At 40.9% G+C, this 21,551-nt stretch overlaps 1 protein-coding gene across 1 annotated transcript in view; it reads right to left on the reverse strand.

Annotated features, from left to right (window-relative positions):
- Window positions 1-21,551, reverse strand: part of LOC114047004 (nuclear receptor subfamily 6 group A member 1) — a 45,381-nt gene that overhangs the window by 12,754 nt on the left and 11,076 nt on the right. The window contains exons 3-6 of the mRNA XM_027867647.1: window positions 13,236-13,291; window positions 10,669-10,823; window positions 8,116-8,340; window positions 4,690-4,944 (exon numbers count right to left, since the gene is read on the reverse strand). Coding sequence (XP_027723448.1) covers window positions 4,690-4,944; window positions 8,116-8,340; window positions 10,669-10,823; window positions 13,236-13,291 — 691 coding nt within the window. The remainder of the gene's footprint in view (window positions 1-4,689; window positions 4,945-8,115; window positions 8,341-10,668; window positions 10,824-13,235; window positions 13,292-21,551) is intronic.

Raw genomic sequence — 21,551 nt, forward strand, 5'->3', positions numbered from 1 at the left:
GTTCAAACATCTGTATCTCAAGGTCCCTTATAGAGCTAATGTTTTAGGTTCCATCATTCCATGATTTGAAATCCCTTTTAGTTCTACACTCCTTTGTTCTAACATTCTAGAAACCTAGATTTGGGATGAAGAGAGCAAAAGATTCAAATCCCATCTCTGATATTAGCTGTGTGACCGTGGTCAAGTGATTTAACCTCTTTAAGGCTCAGTTTCTTCATCTAAAAAATAAGGATAGAAAAATCTGTAGTACCTACCTCACAGGACTACTGACAATCAAACAAGATCGTCTGTAAAATACTCTGCAAAAGCACTGCAGAAATGCCGGCTACTGTTATTTTTATTATTATTTTGGTATAATGTCCCTAACATCCTGTGTTTGAAAGTTCCTGCTAGTGCTAAAATTCTATGATTCCAAAAGACATTTTCATGATCCCTAAATCAGATGTAGGAATAGAACATACTTGTTAATTCCTTCTAAACAGGTTGATTCCACTAAGGAAAAAAAAGAAAACCTTTTGCTATCTGGTCTCACTGTCTCTCACTATGTTCTTGTTCCCCCTAATTCCACAATAACACTGGGGCCAGAGGGAGTGCTGGGCCTCACCAAGCTCACATCCCTAGAGAACACAGACTGCCAACAGCTCTATGATATCCCCTGACCTGTGAAGTGACTCCAAAAATTCATCACCCTGGAATGAACAGCGCCCAGCAGCTGACCCTGCAGAGAACTCCAGGCATGCCAAATGCAAACAAGGAGGGCTGGCAGCCATCTAAGCAGACCCTGACAATATTAGGATAGGCCGCCTGCTATCCAAACACTTGGCTGCCCAATGCTAGGTCTGAAGAAGACCAAAAGAAGGGATGAAAATAATGAATTAGCATCTCTGGCACTGGTTAGGTCACTCAGAACATCAGATAGCTCTGTTTACTAGACAGAGTGTCAACTCGGTTAAAAATACTGTCATTTATATCTGCCCCCCAACCTCCACCCCAGCCTTTAAAGATCATTTATAATAGAATATTATAACAAGGTCAGGAAGACCCAACCTTCTCCTTTCATTAGCCTCCCAGAAAAGATACAATTGCAAGAGCTTGCAGATCCAGCCTCTGCTGGGGGCCTTCTCTTCTCTCTCTCCATTCTCTCCTGGTAACCTCATCAGTTTCCATTGGTTTAATTATAATCTACATGAAGAGGAGTCAGTACTATATATCCAGCCCAGTCTCCTGAGCTCTAGTACCAACTGCCAATTGGACATTCCAAATTGGATGTTCCAGAGACACCTTGAACTCAACACATCCAAACCAGAACTGATTCTCTTACCCCTCAAACCCATCCCTTTACCAAACTTCCCTATTTTCATCAAGGCCACCACCATTTTTCCAGTCACTTGGTTTTGTAACCCTGGTGTCATTCCTAACTTCTCGCTTTCCCTCCTCCCAAAGATCCCATCAGTTGATAAATCTCACTGTTCTCACTTTCACAGCATCTCTCACAATTGACACCATCACTCTACTCACAAAGCCATCACCTTAGCTCAGACCTGTATCACTTCTCACTGGACATCTGCAATGGCCACTCAGTTGGTCTCCCTGCCTCAAACCTCTCCTTCCTCCCATCCATCAATCCACAGAGCTGCCAAAGTAATTTTCCTTAAGCACAGATACGACTATGCTGATGTTGTTCATCCTTCCATTTTTGAAGGGGACCAATGACATCACAAGGCGATGTCCTGACTTGCTCCTGAATTGGATTTAAGTGAGGCAGAGTTGTACAAAGCCATCAGCCTGACTCTCTTCCTGAGTCACTGAAATGCAGTAGCAAGACAAAGGTCAAGATGATTGGTGATGGCCTGGGATGCCACGGATGACCATGGTCTGTTTGATGCCTGACCAAACTCTAAGTGCTTCAGTCACCTTCAGAACAAATCGTTCTCAACCACACATTCTACTGGGGGAAGTCTTCTCATGCTTGGGGGTTGACATCCCCCTACTCACTGACAGATTTGAAGCCTGTCATTACCCTTAACTTGTTTTAGCCCATCCACCAAAAGGGGGTGAGGCCACTGTGCACGTTACAGCTTTTCGGAGCCACAAATGAGAGTTGGGTGAATCGGGTGGGACACCAAAGGAGGCTTAGAAGCCTTGAAAAGGGCTTGGCAGCCTTCATACCCTTTTACTCAAATTCTAGTGGTTCCTTATTGCTTCTGGGACAAAATAAATTCTGGATTAGCACATAAAGCCCTTCATAACCTGGTCCCACCTATCTTTCAGTCTGTCTGCTACTTCCCTTCCTGTATGCCATGGTCTGGCCAAACTGGCCTTTTTGCTCTTTCTTACACACAAGCTCTAGCTCTTCTCTCAAAGGCCTTTGCGGAGGCCATCTCTATTTCTGGAATTCACTCCCTCCCTCCCTCCTTATCTCTAACTCTTAAAATCTCACATTTCCTTTAAGAGTGGCTCCAGTATCATCTTTTACACTAAGCCTTTTGTGATTCACTCTACTGCGGCTAGTGCCCTCCGTGACTGCCTTGAATTTATTTTGTCCTTGTTCTGTGTACACTTGACAATGTACATCTCCTAGTAATAACAAAAATAATGATAGCTAATATTTATATAGCATTTACTGTGTGCTGGGCACTGTGCTAAGTGCTTTACAACTGGGATCTAATTTGATCTTTGCAACAACTCTGGGAAGTAGGTGGCATTATTATTCTCTTTTTACAGTTGGGGAAACTGAGGCAAACAATGGTTAACTAAGTTGCCCAGGGTCACATAACAATTAGTGTCTGAGGCAGGATTTGAACTTGGATCTTCCCTCTGCACCACCTGGCTCCTCTGATAAGCTCTCCAAGGGCAAGGACTGTTTCATTTCTGTCTTTGTCTCCTCTGAACCTAGCATAGTGCCCTCAATGTGAGAAGCCATGATAAGCACTTGTTGATTTGACTGAGTGTTCTGATACAATTTCCTATTGGCTTTACAAGCTTTATTCTAGGTTCTTCTTTGGGAAGAAGCCATGTTTTTGAGAGAACACTCGGTTCTTCAATATTCATATACAAAAAACTGGAGTTTGGCATCAGCATCAACAGACCTGGGCTCTGCTTTTATTTTTGCTACTTTGGGCAAATTACATAATCTCTCTTGGTCTGTTTTTTATAAATAAGGCAGGGGGGAGGCGGAATACAGACTAACATGATCTTGGAAATCCATTTCAAATCCAAATTCTGACATCCTGGTACCTTCTGGCTGCAGGATTTCCCCACTTGTCTTTTTGCTTCTCCACTTCCCTATCAAACAGTTTCTATCCTCTCCTGTCAACAGCCTAACACATGAGATTCAGGCTCATGTGAGGTCACCTAAGGGGGATGACTTGTTTGGAGGGGGTAAAGATTACGCATAGATTATGTAATGTGAGATCCAAGGAAAGGGACAAAGGTTCTGTTCTCTTCCAACAAGGCTAACTCCATGCACATTGCTTGATTGATAAAAGCACAGAGGTAACTTTGTTTAATGATCCTCAGATTATCACTATCAGTAGGGGCATAAAATATGCTTGCTAGAGGATATCTGTCACTGTCACAGAGACAGTATCTAAATGGAAGAGGGTTTCCCAAGAGTGAGATCTTGGACAATGTGATGATATTACATTGATTGCATCAAGTCCCAATACTCCTCAACAAGATGCAGTTACTCAAGACACTAGTTTAACAATCCAAATAGGAAAAGCAAAGTACATGAAGAATGCCTATTGCCCAACCAATCAACAGCATTTATTATGTACTTATTATCTTCTGGGAACTGTGCTAAGTACTGGGGATACAAAGAAAGGCAAAAACACTGCCCCTACCCTCATGGGGCTCACATGTAAATGGCAGAAACAACACGTAGGCAACTACATACATATAAGATATCCACAAGGAATATGGAAGGTAAGCACAGAGGGAAGACTCTTTGGAGTTGTGGATGGGTTGAGGGGGAAGACAGATAATATGGTACTCGGAAAGGCCTCCCACAGAAGGTATGGCATGCAGTAGGACGGGCAACCACTTGAGTTAATCATGACAGCTGACATATAGCTCTTTCAGGTTTGCTCTTTATGTCTTAACATAAAGGTGGGTTTCACTACATTGTAGGTTATTACTCATGATAACCTGAATGCAAGAAGTGACATAAGGAATATTCATCCAATAAATGTATAAACAGGAAAGGCATGAACAAGTAACATAGGTAAATCAAGGCATGACATGATGGATGCTCTGAGTGCTATATCTAAGAAATGTCGAAAGATCTAGGGCAATGCCCCCCGTGTGTTGGGTGAAGAATACTATTCACAGGAGAGTACTATCAAGAATCGCATAGGATGATATAAATAGATTGTAATTTGATTAGACCCTGGCAGCTCTAATATTCTGAGTCTCAGACCTGTAACACCTACACATCACTGTAGGGGCTCAAATGAGATGGTGTACCTAAAAATTTTGCAAACCTTAGTGCTAAACAAATCATTTGTCAGTTACTGCCATTTCAGCCTACAGCTCAGAGCCCTTCATATTTAAGTTTTATGTGAATTATTTTCACCTATATTTGTCACCTTCACTTTCATGAAGCCAAAGGCTTTGATCCCCAGAAAGAAGGCTGAGTGAAAGCTGTGGAATGGTGGCTCCTGAAGGTCTCCCCAACCCCTCCCTCACCTGTGCAGCTCCTCATCAGAGGGCGAGTACTTGGAGGTCACATCTGCCAGCTCCCCAAAGATGTGTTTGCTGTACACGGTGAGGGATGACAGCAGAATGAGCTCCTGCCATGTGGAGCTCAGGAGGCAGGTATAGTCCTTGATTGAGAGCTCACAGAAGAATGGCAGCTTCTTGATCCAAGCAATCTGCCTGAACAGCAGCTCATCTGCCAGGCGACACAGCAGCGCAAACAGCTCAGCCTGAGTTACAGTGTACCTGGGGGCAAAAGCAGGAGGAACTGAGAATTTACCAAATTGAGACTTCTTGTCTAAGGGTGGTAGGGAGGGGAACTTCACCTAAATCTCTCTTTCCACCAAGACCTGGGATGCATACACTGAGATGACCTCTAAACACATACCTGACCTTCGATATAAAAAGTCACACCATAAATTAGAGAAGCAAGCAAGAAATTATAATGACAGCTACCATTTATATAGAGCTCACTATGTGCTAGGCACTGTGCTAAGTGCTTTACAATTATCTCCTTTGATCTTCACAACTCTGCAAGGTAGGTGCTATTATTATCCCCGTTTTACAGGTGGGGAAACTGAAGCAAAGAGGTTAAGTGACTTGCCCAAGGCCACTCAACTAGGAAGTAAGAAACTGAATTTGAACTCAGTTCTTTCTGACTCCAGGCCCAGCACTCTATCCACTGTGCCATGATTCAAATCTATGGACTGAAAACAATTCATGATGAAACAAGCAACAGAGATAAGATAAAATGGGCAATTTTAGTTATATAAAAAGTTTTATTATAAACAAATCAAATATAGTGAAAATAAAAATGGAAACAAGTTACTAGGAAAAAGCTTGCAACAAGTTCATTTTGAGATTTCATACACACACGCATGCTCACACACACAGACACACACATTTGTATGTATAGAACCGATTCAAATTTGTTAAGACTAAGAGCCATTCTCAAACAGATATATGGTCAAAGGGTATGGTATGACCTGGCAGTTTTCAAAGGAAGAAATCTAAGCTATCAACAATTTTATTAAAAATTCTCTAAAACAAAGGTGTCAGACTAAAAAAGAAACATAAGCCACTAAACTGTATATAAGGATCCCTGCATGCCCCATATTGACTAGTTTTAAAATATAATGCTATCTATGTTTTATTGCATTTTTACTTGTTAAATATTTCCCAATTAGCTTTATTATGGTTTGGGCCATACTCAGGGAATGTTTTGGGCCAAATGTTTTGACACTTTTGCTCTAAATCACTAATAATTAGAGAAATGCAAAATAATAAAGCAACTCAGGGCTCCATCTCACACCTATCCAACTGGCAACGCTGACAAAAGAAGAAAACAGGGCCATGAGAAAACAAGTATGTTGGTGGAGCTGTGAACTGGTTTAGTCATTCTGCAAGGCAATTTGGAACAATACCAAAAAGTGACCAAACTGTGCATGTTCTTTGACCAAGAAATACCACTACTGATTCTATATCCCAAAGACATCAAAGAAAGGAACATAATCTACATATCTATATCTATACACACAAACATAATAATAGCATAATTTATTCAGCCTTTCTTCAATAGGAGGATACCTTGTAATTTCTAATTTTTGATTGCCATGAAAAGAGTTGCTATAAATAGATTTGATGATATGGACAATTTCAGAGGAAACTAAGAAGATGTACAGAGCAAAACGAGCAGAACTAGGAGATAAACTTATACAATGATGATAACAACATAGAGTAAAACAATTTTGAAATACTTTAAAAGTATGAAGAATGAAGTATGCCACTTCCTTCCCCGAGAGAGAGAGATGATGAACTCAAAAAAGCAGAAACACATATTTTCAGATATGGGTAATGTGTGAATTTGTTGTGCCAGACTATGTATTGAGGAATTAAAAAAAATTTTTTTGCTTGTGGGAAGGACAGATTAAATTTAAAAAGAAAAAAAAAAAACCCCAACAACTTAAGATGGCAAGTTAATTGATTGCTCCAAATAGTGACTTTATCCTGCTGCCCACAGTGTCCTCTAGTGGTGAGGACCCACAGGCTTGGAGCCTAGGTGGGAGCAGCAAGCAGCCTGCTCAATGCTAGTCTATGCCAGAAGCTCAATAGAGAAAGCCCCAGGTAGACTGCTAAAGCTGGAAAGGCCTTTAAAACACAGTGTGTTAGAGCTAAAAGGGACCTGAGAACACACAGCATGTTAACAATGTGACTACATTTTACTGATGAGGAAACTGAAGTCCAGGGAGTTCAAACAATTTTGTCCAAGATCATGCAACTGGATGGGGACAAAGTCAGGTCTAAACCCTGGATATCTTAACTACTACTAGATCCATTTCCATGTTCTTTTGCTGGCACCACACTCATGTGCATGCAGACATTCAGTATCATTTCATTCTGGATGTGTTGTGATCTTTTTTTTTTCTTTTGGAAATAACAACTCCAGCTCAGCTGAATTTATGGTTCTTATGAAAGGCCATGTCAATGGTAATACAAGCATTATTACCTCCATTTTACAGATAAGGAAACAGATATTCAAAGACATTGATTAAGTTGGCCATGGGGAAGGGGTAGGGAATAAGCATTTATTAAGTGCCTAGTAGTGGCAGTCAACTAGGTGGCATAGTAGATAAGAGTTCAGACTTGGGAGTCAAGAGAACCTGAGTTCAAACCTGAAGTCATTTACAAGCTGTGTGATCCTGGGCAAGTCACTAAATTCTGTGTGCCCCAGTTTCCTCATCTGCAAAATGAACTGGAGAAGGAAATGGCAAACCACTCCAGTATCTTTGCCAAGAAACCCCAAAAGGGGTCACAAAGAGTCAGACATGACAGAAATACAACTTAAAAAAAAAAACCCAGTAAAGTGCCAATTACTGTGCTAAGCACTTTATATTTGATCATCATATGGGAGCACCTGGGAAGTAGGTGCTATTATGATCCCCATTTTATAGCTGAGGAAACTGAGGCAGATAGAGATTAAGTGACTTGCCCAGGATCACATAGCCAGTAAGTATCTGATGCTAGGTTTGAACTCAGGCCGTCCTGACTCCAGACCCAGTGCTCTATTTACTGTTTCACCTAGCTGCCATGGTCCTGCTGAGTGTGTCCCAGAGAGAATTTGAACTCAAGTTTCCTGACTTCAAGTTACCTGCTCTTTCCATTATGCCATTTGGTCTCTACAAACATCTCTTAAGGCCCAGACATTAAAAAAATGGGCTTCAATGTAAACTGTTCAAATAACAAATATTTTAACCTTAAGTCTCTGCCTTCCTTGCTCCCCAGTATCCCATTCCAGTCCCTGGAGTGTATGGAAAGAAATGCCAGATAGCTGTTGGGAAGCAGGAACCTGCGATCTAGTGCTGAGTTTCAGGCCCCCAAATGACCATCTCTCGGTGTCTCAGGTCATGAACCACTCACCCGTCTTCAATCAACATGGGTGTGCCCAAGGGCTCCAGGTCCTCAGCAAGCACCAACTGATGGATCAGGCTGTGGGACTGGGGGTCCAGGCTCCGGGCTTGGGGGGGCAGCAGAGGCGAATGAGCGGAATAGCTAAAAAGGTGCGGTATATACTGATAGTGTGGGGGTACCGGGGTACCCATGTATTGCTCCCTGAAGGCAGTGAATCCATTCAGCTCCACAGACCTACTAGAAGAGAAAAATTTTATCTTAATCAAGGCAGCTACAGGCTTGACCATCTTGTATTCACCTTACGCCACTTGAAAGAATGAAGCACACATCATACCACTACATTTGTCCTTGGCACCTGCCCAGGAAGGATACAAGCAGCCATGTGTGGTGAGAAGAGGTTTCAAATGAGAATCAGGAAGCCTGATTCTTAAGCTTTAGAGCTGAAAGGGGAAGATGAGGAAATTGAAACCCAAAGAAGGGAAAAAACTTCCCCAAAATCATGGCTAGTGAGCAGCCGAACTGGGAAGGAAGTCACTTAATCTCAGCTTGTCTCAGTTTCCTTCACTGTAAAATGGGGATAATAATAGCACCTACCTCCCAGGGTTGTTGTGAGAATCAAATGAGATAATAATTGTAAAAAGTGCTCAGCACAATGCTTGACATATAGTAGGAGCTATATAAATACTTCTTCCCTTCCTCTTCCCCTGTTGGGGGAAAGCTTGAAAATGCTATAGAAACGGAGGTTACCTCCTCACTCTTTCAATCTGAAGTCTCCCTTTGCTATGCTATTCCCCACACCTGAAATGGGCTTTGTCCTTACCCCTGCCTACCTCCATCAGTTGTATCTCCACATATTAAAATAATTTATTTCCTCCAAGGTCCTGCTCACGTGATATCCCTTGTGAGAATTAAGTCTACTTTCTTGGATACCTCTTGACCCTCGGGCTGGGCTGGCAGGGATCATCACCCGCCCTCGCCTCACATTTCTTAGAGTAAAGTGTTTGGGACCTCTCCTTTGCCTTCATCACCTTCTAACTTTCATTGTATCTATCTGTGGTTCCATCTTATCTCTGTAACTAGACCACAAACTCCTTAAAGGCAGGAACCATGGTCTTATTCAGCTTTGTGTCAATCACACTTACTCTTAGGACAATACCTGGTTCAGAATAAGTGCTCATAATTAATAAATGTTTTTTTTAACATAACAATAGTTTACATTTATAAAGTGCTTCCAAGTTGACAAAGTGCTTTCTTAAGAACAACCTTCTGAATTAGGAAGTACGAGTACTATTATCTAAATTTTTACAGATAGAGAAACTGAGACTCAGAAAAATAAAGTGACTTGTCCAGTGGGGTCATGGAGCTATTCAGGGGCAGAGTCTGAAATCTAAGTCCAGTGCTCTTTCCACTATAGCACAGTAACTTGAACAATGATAAAAGAAAGCTCTAATCTCACTTTACTTCATAGCAGAGGAAACAAACACAGAGCAGGTTAGATACTTTGTCTAAGGTCACAGAGAAAGTTCACAGGAGAAACCAGTTTCCAGCCTCTTATGAACTACAAAGTGGACCATACCATCTCTAATAAGAAACTTCATAAATTTTCAACCCAGAAATGCAATTCTTTCAAAATAAAGATTTCCAAGGAACTACAAACCCATAACTACAGATAACAAGTAGAGAAAGACATAGGATCCTGGAAATGGTCAAACACACAATGTTAAAGTCAGACAGGGCCTTAAAAAAATTAAGACTGTTAGAACAGAGACTATTCAAGTTGGAAGGGAGCCTAGAACAAAACCTGTTAGAACAGAGAATGTTGTTTATGTCAGTGTCTTTATTTTATTGATCATCAATGAAACTGAGACTCAGCAGATTCAAAGATAGAAGTGACAGAATCCAACCAGATTGATCTCCTGACTCATTATCCAGTGTGTCCCTTATACTAAATCAGGCCAAAGAAAATATATAAACACACAACTTCATTTTTTTTTTTTTAAGGTAATTGGGGTTAAGTGACTTGCCCAGGGTCACACAGTTAGTAAGTGTCAAGTGTCTGGTCTGAGGTCGGATTTGAACTCTGGTCCTCCTGACTTCAGGGCCGGTGCTCTATCCACTGCGCCACCTAGCTGCCCCCTATAGATACTTTTTGACAGAACCTCTAAAACTTGCTCCTTACTACCATGGATGTCAACAGAAAACCAAACGAGTTATTATCTTATAGACTTTTTCAGGGTATTGCAAATCTTAGCTAAACCAGGGGTGGGGAACCTGTCTCCGGGCTACATTGGCCTTCTAGGTCCTTGGGTGCGGACAAATTCTTTTATTAAGGGAATTCATTCTGTGAAGTTTGGATTCGGTCAAAGGGCTGCAAGTGAGGACCGAGAGGGCCTCGTGTGGCCTCGAGGCCACACATTCCCCACTCCTGAAGGACATTTTACCTCAAAATAAGGTAGGCAAAAGAGCTGCTAACTGTAGAGGCCCATTTCTAAAGACTTATTAGTCCAACATGATAGACGTTGGGAAAATAACAGGAAAGTACAGTCCTGTGGAGGCCCCCACCTTGAGGACAGTGTAGAAACTGGTGAAGGCTGGTTGCTTTCAGAAACTCCATGGCCAGGAGAACTGTGGTCGCTGTCTCCATTGGCGCTCCAGTGGCTTGCCTCTTCCTCAAATTCTTGCCCAGACATGATTCTTTCAATCTCCTCCTCTGATATCTTTGACAGGGAATGAGAAGCACATGTCATTATGGGGATGCAGCTTATAACTACAGAAACATAAGATGTCACAAGTAAAAGGGGCTACAAATGTCACCACATGGAATGCTGGGACTGGAACATTCAACACAGAATATCTGGAGCTAAAAGGGAACATATAATGTTAGAACTGGAAGGAACCTCTGAACATAGAACATCAGATGTTCTCCAGTCCAACACTGCTATTATTTCCTAGATGATTAAACTGAAGCTCTGATCAGTGAAATAACTTGTTAAAAGTCACAAAATCAGTTCATAGAAGAATAGACACTAGAACCCGACTCTCCCAAGCCCCAGCCCAGGGCTCTATCCACTACACCAAAGAATTGGCTGACATGAGTGGGGATCTTGTCCCTATACCAGTTGTATAGTTGGTTCCTGGGGTATTTGACATGGTAAAAAATGAACTCACTTGCTATTTATTTACACAGTTACTTCTTTTATTTTCTGGTCACATGTAGAGAAAAAGCAAATAATTTTTCTTAGGGGGCCTAGAAGCTATGGGAACAAATTACAAAGCATTTTATATGCCCCATCCAGACAAATGGTATCATCAATCAACAGGACATTTACTAGGTCCCCCACTTGCAACAACTTAAGACAAGGTGATGACAGGATTTATTGAAGGCTTTTCAGGGATAGAAGAACTTGCTCCATTTTAGAAGGGACAGCCCAGCCCCATCAATCAGATGGTGAAGAGGTTGGTCAGTATGTTTGGGTGGTGAAAAGGTTTGTTAGTATGTTTATGTACTGAGATGATAACAGACACCCTGGACCTAGTGGGGCCCCAATTGATAGAAATTGCTTTCATTGGGCATAACAGGCCACACTCCTTTTATCACACAATGCTAACACTAGAAGGGTCCTTAGAACATGGAACATTAGAGCTGTATGAACACTGCAGAATGGCAGAGATAGAAGAAGTCTTAGAACACTGAATGTATCCACGTGTGGTAGCACGTATCAATAAATCCCAGTTAGGAGGGAGGATGAGGACAGCTGATCTGAGCTCGGTCATTCTGAGCTGCAGTCGACTATGATGATTGGGTGTCCCCACTAAGTTTGGCATCAATACGGAGATCACCCATTAGCAGGTGGCCACTGTGCTGCATTAGGAGGGGTGAACTGGCCCAGGCTGGAAATGGAACAGGTCAAAACTCCTGTGCTAATCAGAGTGGTATCAGGCCAGTGAGTAGCCCCTGCACTTCCAGGCTAGGTGAGATAGGGAGACCCAGTTTTTAGGAAAAAAAAAAGGGGGTGGGGGATGGAAGGGAAAGAAGGGGAAGGGAAAAGAAGAAAAGGGAAAGGGAAATAAAGAAGAGAAAAGAGAATAGAGAATTTAAAGAACATAAAGTGCTAGATCTGGGATGGACCATAAAACTTACAATATTAGAGCTAGAGAGAATCTCGGAGATAATCTGGTCTAGCCCCATCATGTTACAGATGAGGAAATGAAGGCCAAGAGTGAGGAAGTGATCTGTCCATGTCACATAGCTAGCTAGGTCTCAGACAGACCCAGTATTTAAATCTAGGTTTCTTGGTTCCCAGTCCCATGTTCATATCAACACATGATTTAAAACCTATATATTAAACACAGGCAAAACCCCCTGATATATTATCATATAGAAAGGCCAGAGTGCTTAATTGTCTCAAGAGGCAGTATGGTACTGCAACAAGAACTACAGATTTGTCTGCAGAAGACTTGGGTTTGAATCCTGGTTTTGCTACTTATTACCTGTATCACCTTGACCAAATCACTTAATTTCTAGTCTGTAATTCCTCATCTGTAAAATGAGGAGGTTGAATTAGTTGATCTCTCAAGTCCCTTTCCGTTTCTAAATCCTATGATCTATACTTAGGAAAATCCTAATACAATTTGACTTACACAAAAAGTACTTGTCAGTGATGGTTATTCACTGGGGGTGAGGGGACATTTAAGAGTTCTCTTCATGCATAAACTTTCTACTACTGGAATTCACTATAACCTGAGGTGATGTTAAATATACCAGAGCTAGGCGGTTTTCTACTTCTATTTGCAATCAATGCTATTATATATCCTGGCACGACTTGAGTAGCAGTTCTGCTAATTTCTGAAGGGCAAAATTGCTTACGATCACATACAGATCAGATGATAAATTCTTAAGAGAGGCTTAAGAGTTGCTAGAAAAAAAGCTTTGCAACAAGACCCAGGCACATTATCTGTTAAAAATCTTAAGGATGTTTTGGGGGACAAAAGGCAACTATTCCACATACTCTGGCATGAGGGGAAACTCTGCCCCTGGCACAGATGTAGTCACAAGGCCTAGGAGTGAACAGATGGGAAAGACACATATTGCCCTTAGGAAGCCTAATAGGTAGGGGCATAGTACCAACCTGGACAGGCCCGATGCTTTTGTTCCTGCCCCCTGGCATGCCATCTTCTCTGATTGCTGAAAGGAAACAGATGCCAGAACAGTTAGAAACACATCTCCAGAAATCTGGAATAATAACAATAGCTCACATTTCTTTCCGTAGCACTTTACACTTACAAAGCATTTTCCTCATAACAACCTTGTGAGGCCAACAGTTCAAGAAGGTGGGAAGGACTTTAGAACATATAATGTTAGAACACACCACATGTAACAGAGGAGCTAGGAAAGGTCTCTTGAAGGAGGCAGCATTTGGGCACAGTGCCATGGAGAGCCAAGAGCAGGTTTCCTATTTAAATTCCCTCATATTTAAGAAGAGGGAACAGGGGTCCACAGAGAAATATATGGAAGTAAAGCAAAGGGGGAGAATTAGGAAGATTTAAAAAAAAATGGTTTGTTTAAAAACAAAACAAACCTCAAAACAAAAAGAAAAGGTGGCTTTTAATTTAGTTAAGGGATGAAATCTTCAATATTCTCTTTATACAATAGTTTATGGACAGTTTGTTTTTTGGGCAGTTGGTGGTGGCAGCAGCAAGTGAAGTTGGTAAGAAAGGTGGCCATTACTGTACATATTACTAGAATCAGGAGATAGGCTTCTGGGCTCTGAACTGCCACCTGCTACCTGTATGACCTTGGGCAAGTCACTCAGCCTCAACCAAGTCCCAGTTTCCTCTTCAATAAAATGGGGATAATATTTTAATTACATACTTAACATGGTTGTGAGGAAAGTGTTTCATAAAGTGTTTTAAAGCTACTATTTATTCCCAGTCTATAAAACTAGAAACTTCTTGAGGGCTAGACCTTATACATTTTAATGTCCAACATAAAAACAGATGCTCAATAAATGAATAAATAACCTTCTTTTACCTTTCCTACATTCATCAAATTTACCAGGATATTGCCAATCAATATAAATTCGTTGTTGTTGCTGAATTGTTTTTCAATTGTGCCTGACTCTTTGTGACCCCATTTGGGGTTTTCTTGGCAGAGATGCTGGTTTGCCATTTGTTTCTTCAGGTCATTTTACAGATGAGGAAACTGAGGCAAAAAGGGTTAAGTGACTTGCCCAGGGTCACACAGCTAGTAAGGGTCTGAGGCTGGATTTAAACTCAGGTCTTCCTGACTCCAGGCCTGGTTCACTATCCACTGTGCCAACTAGCTGCCCTCTACGCAGTATCAATAAGCAGTTATTAACCATCTACTATGTGCTAGGAATTGTGCACAGTGGTAGAGACACTTTGTACCATGTACAAAGTACCATGCTAAACACTGGTCTGAAGAATATACTGTAATGGCGGAGACAACATGAATAAGAAGCTGCAAGTTAGATGATCCTTGGGTTAGAGTGGCAAAATATGTGGTAAGGCCTTCTCTTCAATGTCAATCCACTGATAAAATCCTATCAGTTTCTGATTTTAAGTCATTTGATAGAGCCAAGGACTGTGTTGGTGAGAATGAATCTAACCTGTATCTGAGCAGGAATTTCTGCTATAAGGAACTTACTACCTCCAGAGGTAGCCCATTATTACATTTTTGGCTACTTCTGATTGTAATGAAGTTTTTTCTTCTTTCAAGGCAAATTCTAATCATCAGTAACTTCTGTGCTACTTCGGATTTCTGGGACCAAGGAAAATAGCAAGAATCCTTTTCAATACAACAGAAGCAGCAGCAGAGTATAGTCAAAAGGCCACTGAACTTGGAGTGGGCAGATTTGTGCCTGAATCCCTGTTCTGCTGTTCACTAATGTGTGTCCATGAGTGAATTATTTCACTATTGGGGACCTGTTTCTTCACCAGAAAAATGGGAAGAACAACTTTCATGACGTTTTTGTGGGAAAAGCATTGGTAAACTATGAAGCACTATAGAAAACTGATCTATTATAGCTCTTCAGACATTTACAGACAGCTATCCTCTCTGTCTAAATCTTTTCCAGGCTAAAAATTGCTAGGCCTTCCTTCTAATCAGGAGAACTAGAGGTTTCAAGGTCACTAAAAGTAACTTCTAAACCCTAGAATCAGACCTTCAGGGCTAATCCAACCCCTTGGTTTTATTTATGAGGACAGAGGCCCAAAGAGTTAAGTGACTTTTCCAAGGTCACAGAACTAGTAAGTGGGCAGTCAAGAGTCAAACCTAGGTTTTCTGATCCTAAGCCCACTGGTGCTCCAACCAGACCTGACCCTGAACTCTCCTGTGCTCATGGTTTTTGTTTCAACATGGAAGAACAGGTGCCCAATACTGGCTCCAGAGACCAGCAGACCATTCTTCTGTTTGGGAAGCTCTTATTTAAAATTCCTTTTGTGGAGCTGAAATGAGCTTCCCTCCAACTTCCAACTTTTGAAACTAACTTGTCTTGGAGACAGTAAGGGAACTAGCTCCTAGGCTGAGCTTCAATTCTCATAGAAGTATGATTATGCACTTAAGCATAATCGTATTTGGAGAAGGAAATGGCAAATCACTCCAGTATCTTTGCCAAGAACACTCCAAATGGGATCACAAAGAGTTAGACTCGACTGAAATGACACCACTACCATCACCACCACCACCACCACAGAACAACATAACTATGTATATAGAAAACGTGCACAATTTAAAGCCAGGGGCACAATGAATAGATCTGGAGTCAGGAAGAGCTGAGCTTAGATCTGGCATCATTCATTTTACTAGCTGTGTGACCCTGCCTGGGCAAGTCATTGCTTTCTAGAATTATTAGATCAATTCAGTTCCCCCAATGGTTCTTCCATGTACCCATCTTTTCATGACCCTTCCAGTACTGACTATTCCCATCTTTTGTCATCTTTGCCAATTTGCTGAGTATGAGGTCAAATCTCACAATTGTGGGGGCAGCTAGGTGGCTCAGTGGATACAGCACCGGCCCTCGAGTCAGGAGGACCTGAGTTCAAATCCAACTTCAAACCAGATACTTGACACTTACTAGCTATGTGACCCTGGGCAAGTCACTTAACCCCAATTGCCTAAAAACAAACAAAAAAAATCTCACAGTTGGCTTGATTTGTATTATTATAAGTGATTTGGAAGATTCTTCATATGGTAATAGTTTGAAATTCTTTTGAGAACTGTTTGTTCATGTCCTTATTTATGAATTGAATATTAACATTAATTCTTAAGTTTTTTAACCAATTAATGAAAAGAACTCCCACGTCCAGCTCAATAATTCTGCTTCTCTAGACTATATATACCAAGAGTTCCTTCAATTCACAGACAACCCAACAGCACCACAGGTACCCTGATGAGTAGGGAAGCCCAACTTTAGCACTCGCTCTCTCAATCTCTCTTATTAGAAAACTTTTCCTTTGGTAGCTACCTAAGTAGCTAGCTAATAACTCAATTACCAAATACTTCATTATGTAAAAGAGCTCTCAGGAGTAGAAAAAAGGTTTTTCATTTTGTAGGCAGCATGATACAATGGAAAAATTCCTAACTAGTTGTCAGGGGACCTGGATTCTGGTATTGTCTGTGTTACTAATTCGCTGTACTATTTTAGTCAAGTCATTTTACCCTCCTGAGCCTCAGTTTCCTTAGTAGTAAAATTATGAGATTAGACTGTTCAGATACCTTAGAGCTCTAGCATTCTGTGTTCTAAAGTTTTGTCAGTTCTAACATTTTAGAAGACCCTAGTCTCTTCCAGTATTAACATTCTTTGTTCTCTGCTTTAATACTTTATGGTTAAAGGTTCCTTTCAACTCTAACATTTGATGTATGTTTCAAAGTCCCTTCTGCCGCTAACATTTCGTAGTCTAGGTCTATACTAGCTTTAATGTTAAATGGTTTGGTGCTGCTAAGAGTGGATCCAACTAATGACCATTTTCAATCTTGCTTTCCTGGCAATGACCAGGAGATGTCAGTGTTTCTCTCTCAGTCAGGGTAACTGAAGCTATAAAAAGGCAAATACCGTTAGGTTTTGGTATCCTTCGCCAAAATGCAAGACATTGCTGACCACTCCCCTCTTTATAACAAAGGGAAAAAACTTAGCTTACCCAGCCTTCTCCCACAAAAAACAAAAATGTTTAGCACAAGAGGGAAAAAAAACCCCAACTTTCCAAACTTTTACTCTGTAAAACCAGGCAAACTATATAGCAGCTCCTAAAACCTAATAGCAAGGGTGTAGTGGTAAATGTTTAATAACCAGTTCTGGGGAGGGGAGGAGGGAAGAGAATATTTACATGATACACTTTTAGATTTAATCTGCATTATTAACATTTTCTCTCTCCTAAATTTAAACAATCAATAAAACAATAAACAATAAATCAAGCCCTGATTTATAACATTTGCCAATTTCTGAGGTGTAAATGGTATATCTTTAAGAAGGAGCCAGGCAGTAAATGGAAGTGAAAAAACTCAACAGAAACTAAATGACGGGAAAGGGAAGAGTGAATCAGTTGCAAAGCTAGCAAGATGTTGTTATAAGATGATTGAGGCTTTAGAGAGACAACCTGTAATAGCAAGAATACTAGACTTGGAGACAGGAGACTCAGCTCTGCCACGTACCAGGGACATGGCTGTGGGTGAGTTAGCTATCTCCCTCTCTGGGCCTCATCCAGACAAAGCCCTTTATTTAAAACAACCTTACAAAACAGAAAACACAATATTGTTATCTCAGTCTACAGATGAAGAAAACAGATGTCCAAAAACAGCAAGCATATTATGAAGAGACACTCTATTGCTTACTCTCGGTGACAACGGGAAAGTTATTTAGCCTCTCTGGTTCTCAGCTTCCTCTCTGTAAATGAGGGGTTGAAAGAGATGATCTGTAAGCTCTTTTCCAGTTTTAAACCTCTTGATTCCCTGATCAATGGGAGAGCTGACATGTTCATCCTAGTTTTCAGATCCCAAGGCAGTGTGATGTAGCCGAAAAAACACAGAATTTCGATCTAGAGTTAAAGGAGCTAGGTTTAGAACTGACTGAATGGCCTAATGAAAGATAGTGAAGGACTCTGGAGAAGTATGGATGCCCTAGGGATTTGTAGTTGCTTTCTGTCACTTCTTCCTCTGGGCCTTAGTTTCTTTGTAAAATGAGTGGAGAGGATTAAAAATGTAAGGGTTTTTAGAGCTTCAAATCCTATGGTTCTTAAAGTCCAGTGCTAATTCCAGTCCAATGCATTGGCTATCAAAACAAATCCAAAGTCCCCTTTTCAGTCACTAGCCAGTCTTATCAGAAGAGATAGGAGAAGGAACTCATCTTTATGACCTGTAAGAAACACTTGATGTCAGTCCCTTTAGGTAAATCAGTGACCCTGAACAAGAACAATGCATTGCCAAAGACTTTTTTATGTTCTGATGTTCTAACTTTCCCTGTGGGTGAAATTCATTGAGCATTGAATCTGGAATTGGTAGCACTTGGGTTCAAAACCTGACCAGCATTTACCAGTTGTCACTTAACCTCTTTAAATCTTGGTTTTCCAATCAGTAAAATGGGAATAATAGTTATAGTGTCTATCTCACAGAGCTAGGAGGCTTGAAATGGCACAGTATATGCAAAATGTTTTGTAAACCTTAAAGCAAAATATAAATATCAGTTATTGTTATTATTATTGAACCAAAAAAAAAAAAAGCATTCCATGAAGAACTTTTGTTGTCAAGCATCCAAACAATGGTGAGCTTCTGTAAGCCACAGGGAACAAGCCCAAGGAATCTGTTACTGGCCCTGAAATCCAAGACCTCCCTGAATTCCTTAGAGAAGTCAAGAAATGAACACCTGCAGGAAGTTTTAATAGGAGTCACACTGCCAATGTAAACATCCCTCTCTCTCAGCCCCCTTGTCTATAACATCATATCTTAAAGAAGTAGACGCATAATGTGCTAGAGTTTTAGACTTAGGGATGGGAGATCTAGTTCCAATCTGGTTTCTGACACTTAGTAGCTATGTGACAATCTCATTTTTTTTTAAAAGGCTACTTGACTAATAGCTCCTTGGACATAATATTCCTAGATTTCATCAAGGCTTCTGACGTAATCTCTCATATTATTCTTGTGAACACGATGGAGAAATATAGGCTAGATGACAGTACTATTAAGTTGACTGACCAAAAAGAAGAATTACAATGAATGAGTTGATATCAATTTGAAGGGTGGTCTTCAGTGATGTCCTAGGATCTGTCCTTCACCCTGGGCTAGTTAACATTTTTATCAATGACCAAGGATAATTATATAGATGGCATAGTTGTTAATTTTACAGATATGAAACTGGAACAACAGAATCAGATTCCCCACCAAAAAAAAAAATCTCTAAAAGCTAGAATTATGGGGGAGAAAAGGCTAGAGCAACAATTCCTATAAAGAAAAGTCTTGAAGGTTTAGTGAACTGCAAATACAATCATAGTTGGCAGTATCTGTTACATAGCAGCCAAAAGAAGCTAATGTCCCCTCAGATCTCATACTAAAAGAAGGATGTGATAAGCCACTGCAGTCTGACATGGTTAGACCACCTCTTCAGCATTTAGGTCTCTGCATCACATTTTTTTTTTCCTTTGGGCAAGGCAATTGGGGTTAAGTGATTACTTGCCTAGGATCACCCAGCTAGTAAGTGTCAAGTGTCTGGTCTGAGGCCGCATTTGAACTCTGGTCTCCCTGACTCCAAGGCCGGTGCTCTATCTACCATGCCACCCAGCTGTCCCTCTGCATCACATCTTAAGGAAGGCATCAGCATTAACAAAGAAGAACATGTCCAGAAAAGGGTGACCAAGATGCTGAGGGAAGTGGAGACCATCAGGATTAACTGAAGAGACTGGGAATGTTTGGCCTGGAGTAGAATATAATCTCCTTGAAGTTTGCGACTCTTTTTCATTCCACCTTTTTACTCTGAGTGTCTAGCATAGTGTCTCACACACAGCAAGCTCTTAAGAAATGTTTGTTGGATTGTAATGGAAAAGTACACCTCAAACTCTCTCAACAGGAAGGCTTATCACACAGATATTTAGGACCCAGCTAGAGCCATGACACAATTGTCAACTCCTTGAGAAGAGGAACTTTTTTTGTCTCCCTAGAAAAATACCATGCAGTCAGTGGATGCTCAATAATGCTTGCTGAACTGAGGTGAATTGGTCATAACATTAGAGGACAGAATTATATTTTTGATAGGGGTTTTAGAACAGTGTTAAAAGTGGCAGGGTTTTCAGAGCATAGAGCATCAGACGTTAGGGCAGGAAGGACATAGCTGCCCCAAAGCAGTAACTCACATTTCACAACTTTAAGGTTTACCTCTTTCTTCACAGCAACATTGTGAGTTAAAAGGAATCAGTATTTTCAGTCCCAATTTGTAGAGGAGGAAGTTGAGGTCCAGAGAAGTAAAAGGATATACCCATAGGTCACAAAAATTCTGCCAAATGGAGCTGGGATATGAACCCAGATGTCCTGACTCCAATTCTAATACTCTTTGTACTACATCAGCCTGTATCTATGCTTATGACAGACAGAATGTTCAAGTGGGAAAGAACTTTAAAACACATAAAACACATTAGCGTAGTTGAGAGTTAGTATAATAATAAGTGAGTCACTTATTAGATAAGGACTAAAGTACACTTACACTCTTAAAATCTTTGGCCCAACCTGGCCTGGCATGCATCAGGCACCATCCTTCTTAGGTTTGTTTCAATAATGGTGGTACCTTAAACCAGTGACAATGAAAACATGGCACTCCCAGATTCCATAGACAGTCAGCTCTTTTAGGGTCGTTCTCTGTCGTTTAAATGTCTTGAGCAAAAAGGAAGAGCCTGCTAAACAGTCCAAGGAAAGCAAGCATTCTATATATAAGAACTCTGGTAATGCTAAGAAGGGGAGAAAGCCAGAAAAAGAGGGCCCTCAGTAACATGACTGAGAACAACAATCAAATAAAAGCATTGAAAAAGTCCTTCAATCCTTCATTTCCCCTCACTCTCTATAGCCAACCAGTTGCCAAAGAAACCAATCAGTAAACATTTATTAAGTAGCTACTATGTGCCAGGACTGTATGGATGCTAAGAAAAGAAAGACAAAAGCAAAACAGCCCCTGGTTTGAAGGAGCTTACAGTCTAACAAGGGAGATAGTCCTGTCTATTCTACCTATACAGCATCTCTCCCATTGACCCCCTCCTCTCCATCCAAATGGTCACCGTCCTAGTTCAGACCATTATTATGTCTGTCCTGGTCTACTGTAATAGCCTTACTTGGCAGCACTGCCTCTAGTCTCTCTCCTCATTTGGTCCTTCATGTGAACTGCCAATATATAGTTAATGAATGTTTCTAATCATGACACACTTTTATTCAAAACCACACTTGATCCCAGAGG

This window comes from Vombatus ursinus, unplaced genomic scaffold, assembly GCF_900497805.2.
Source record: "Vombatus ursinus unplaced genomic scaffold, bare-nosed wombat genome assembly UNPS02014786.1, whole genome shotgun sequence".
Lineage (NCBI taxonomy): Eukaryota > Metazoa > Chordata > Mammalia > Diprotodontia > Vombatidae > Vombatus > Vombatus ursinus.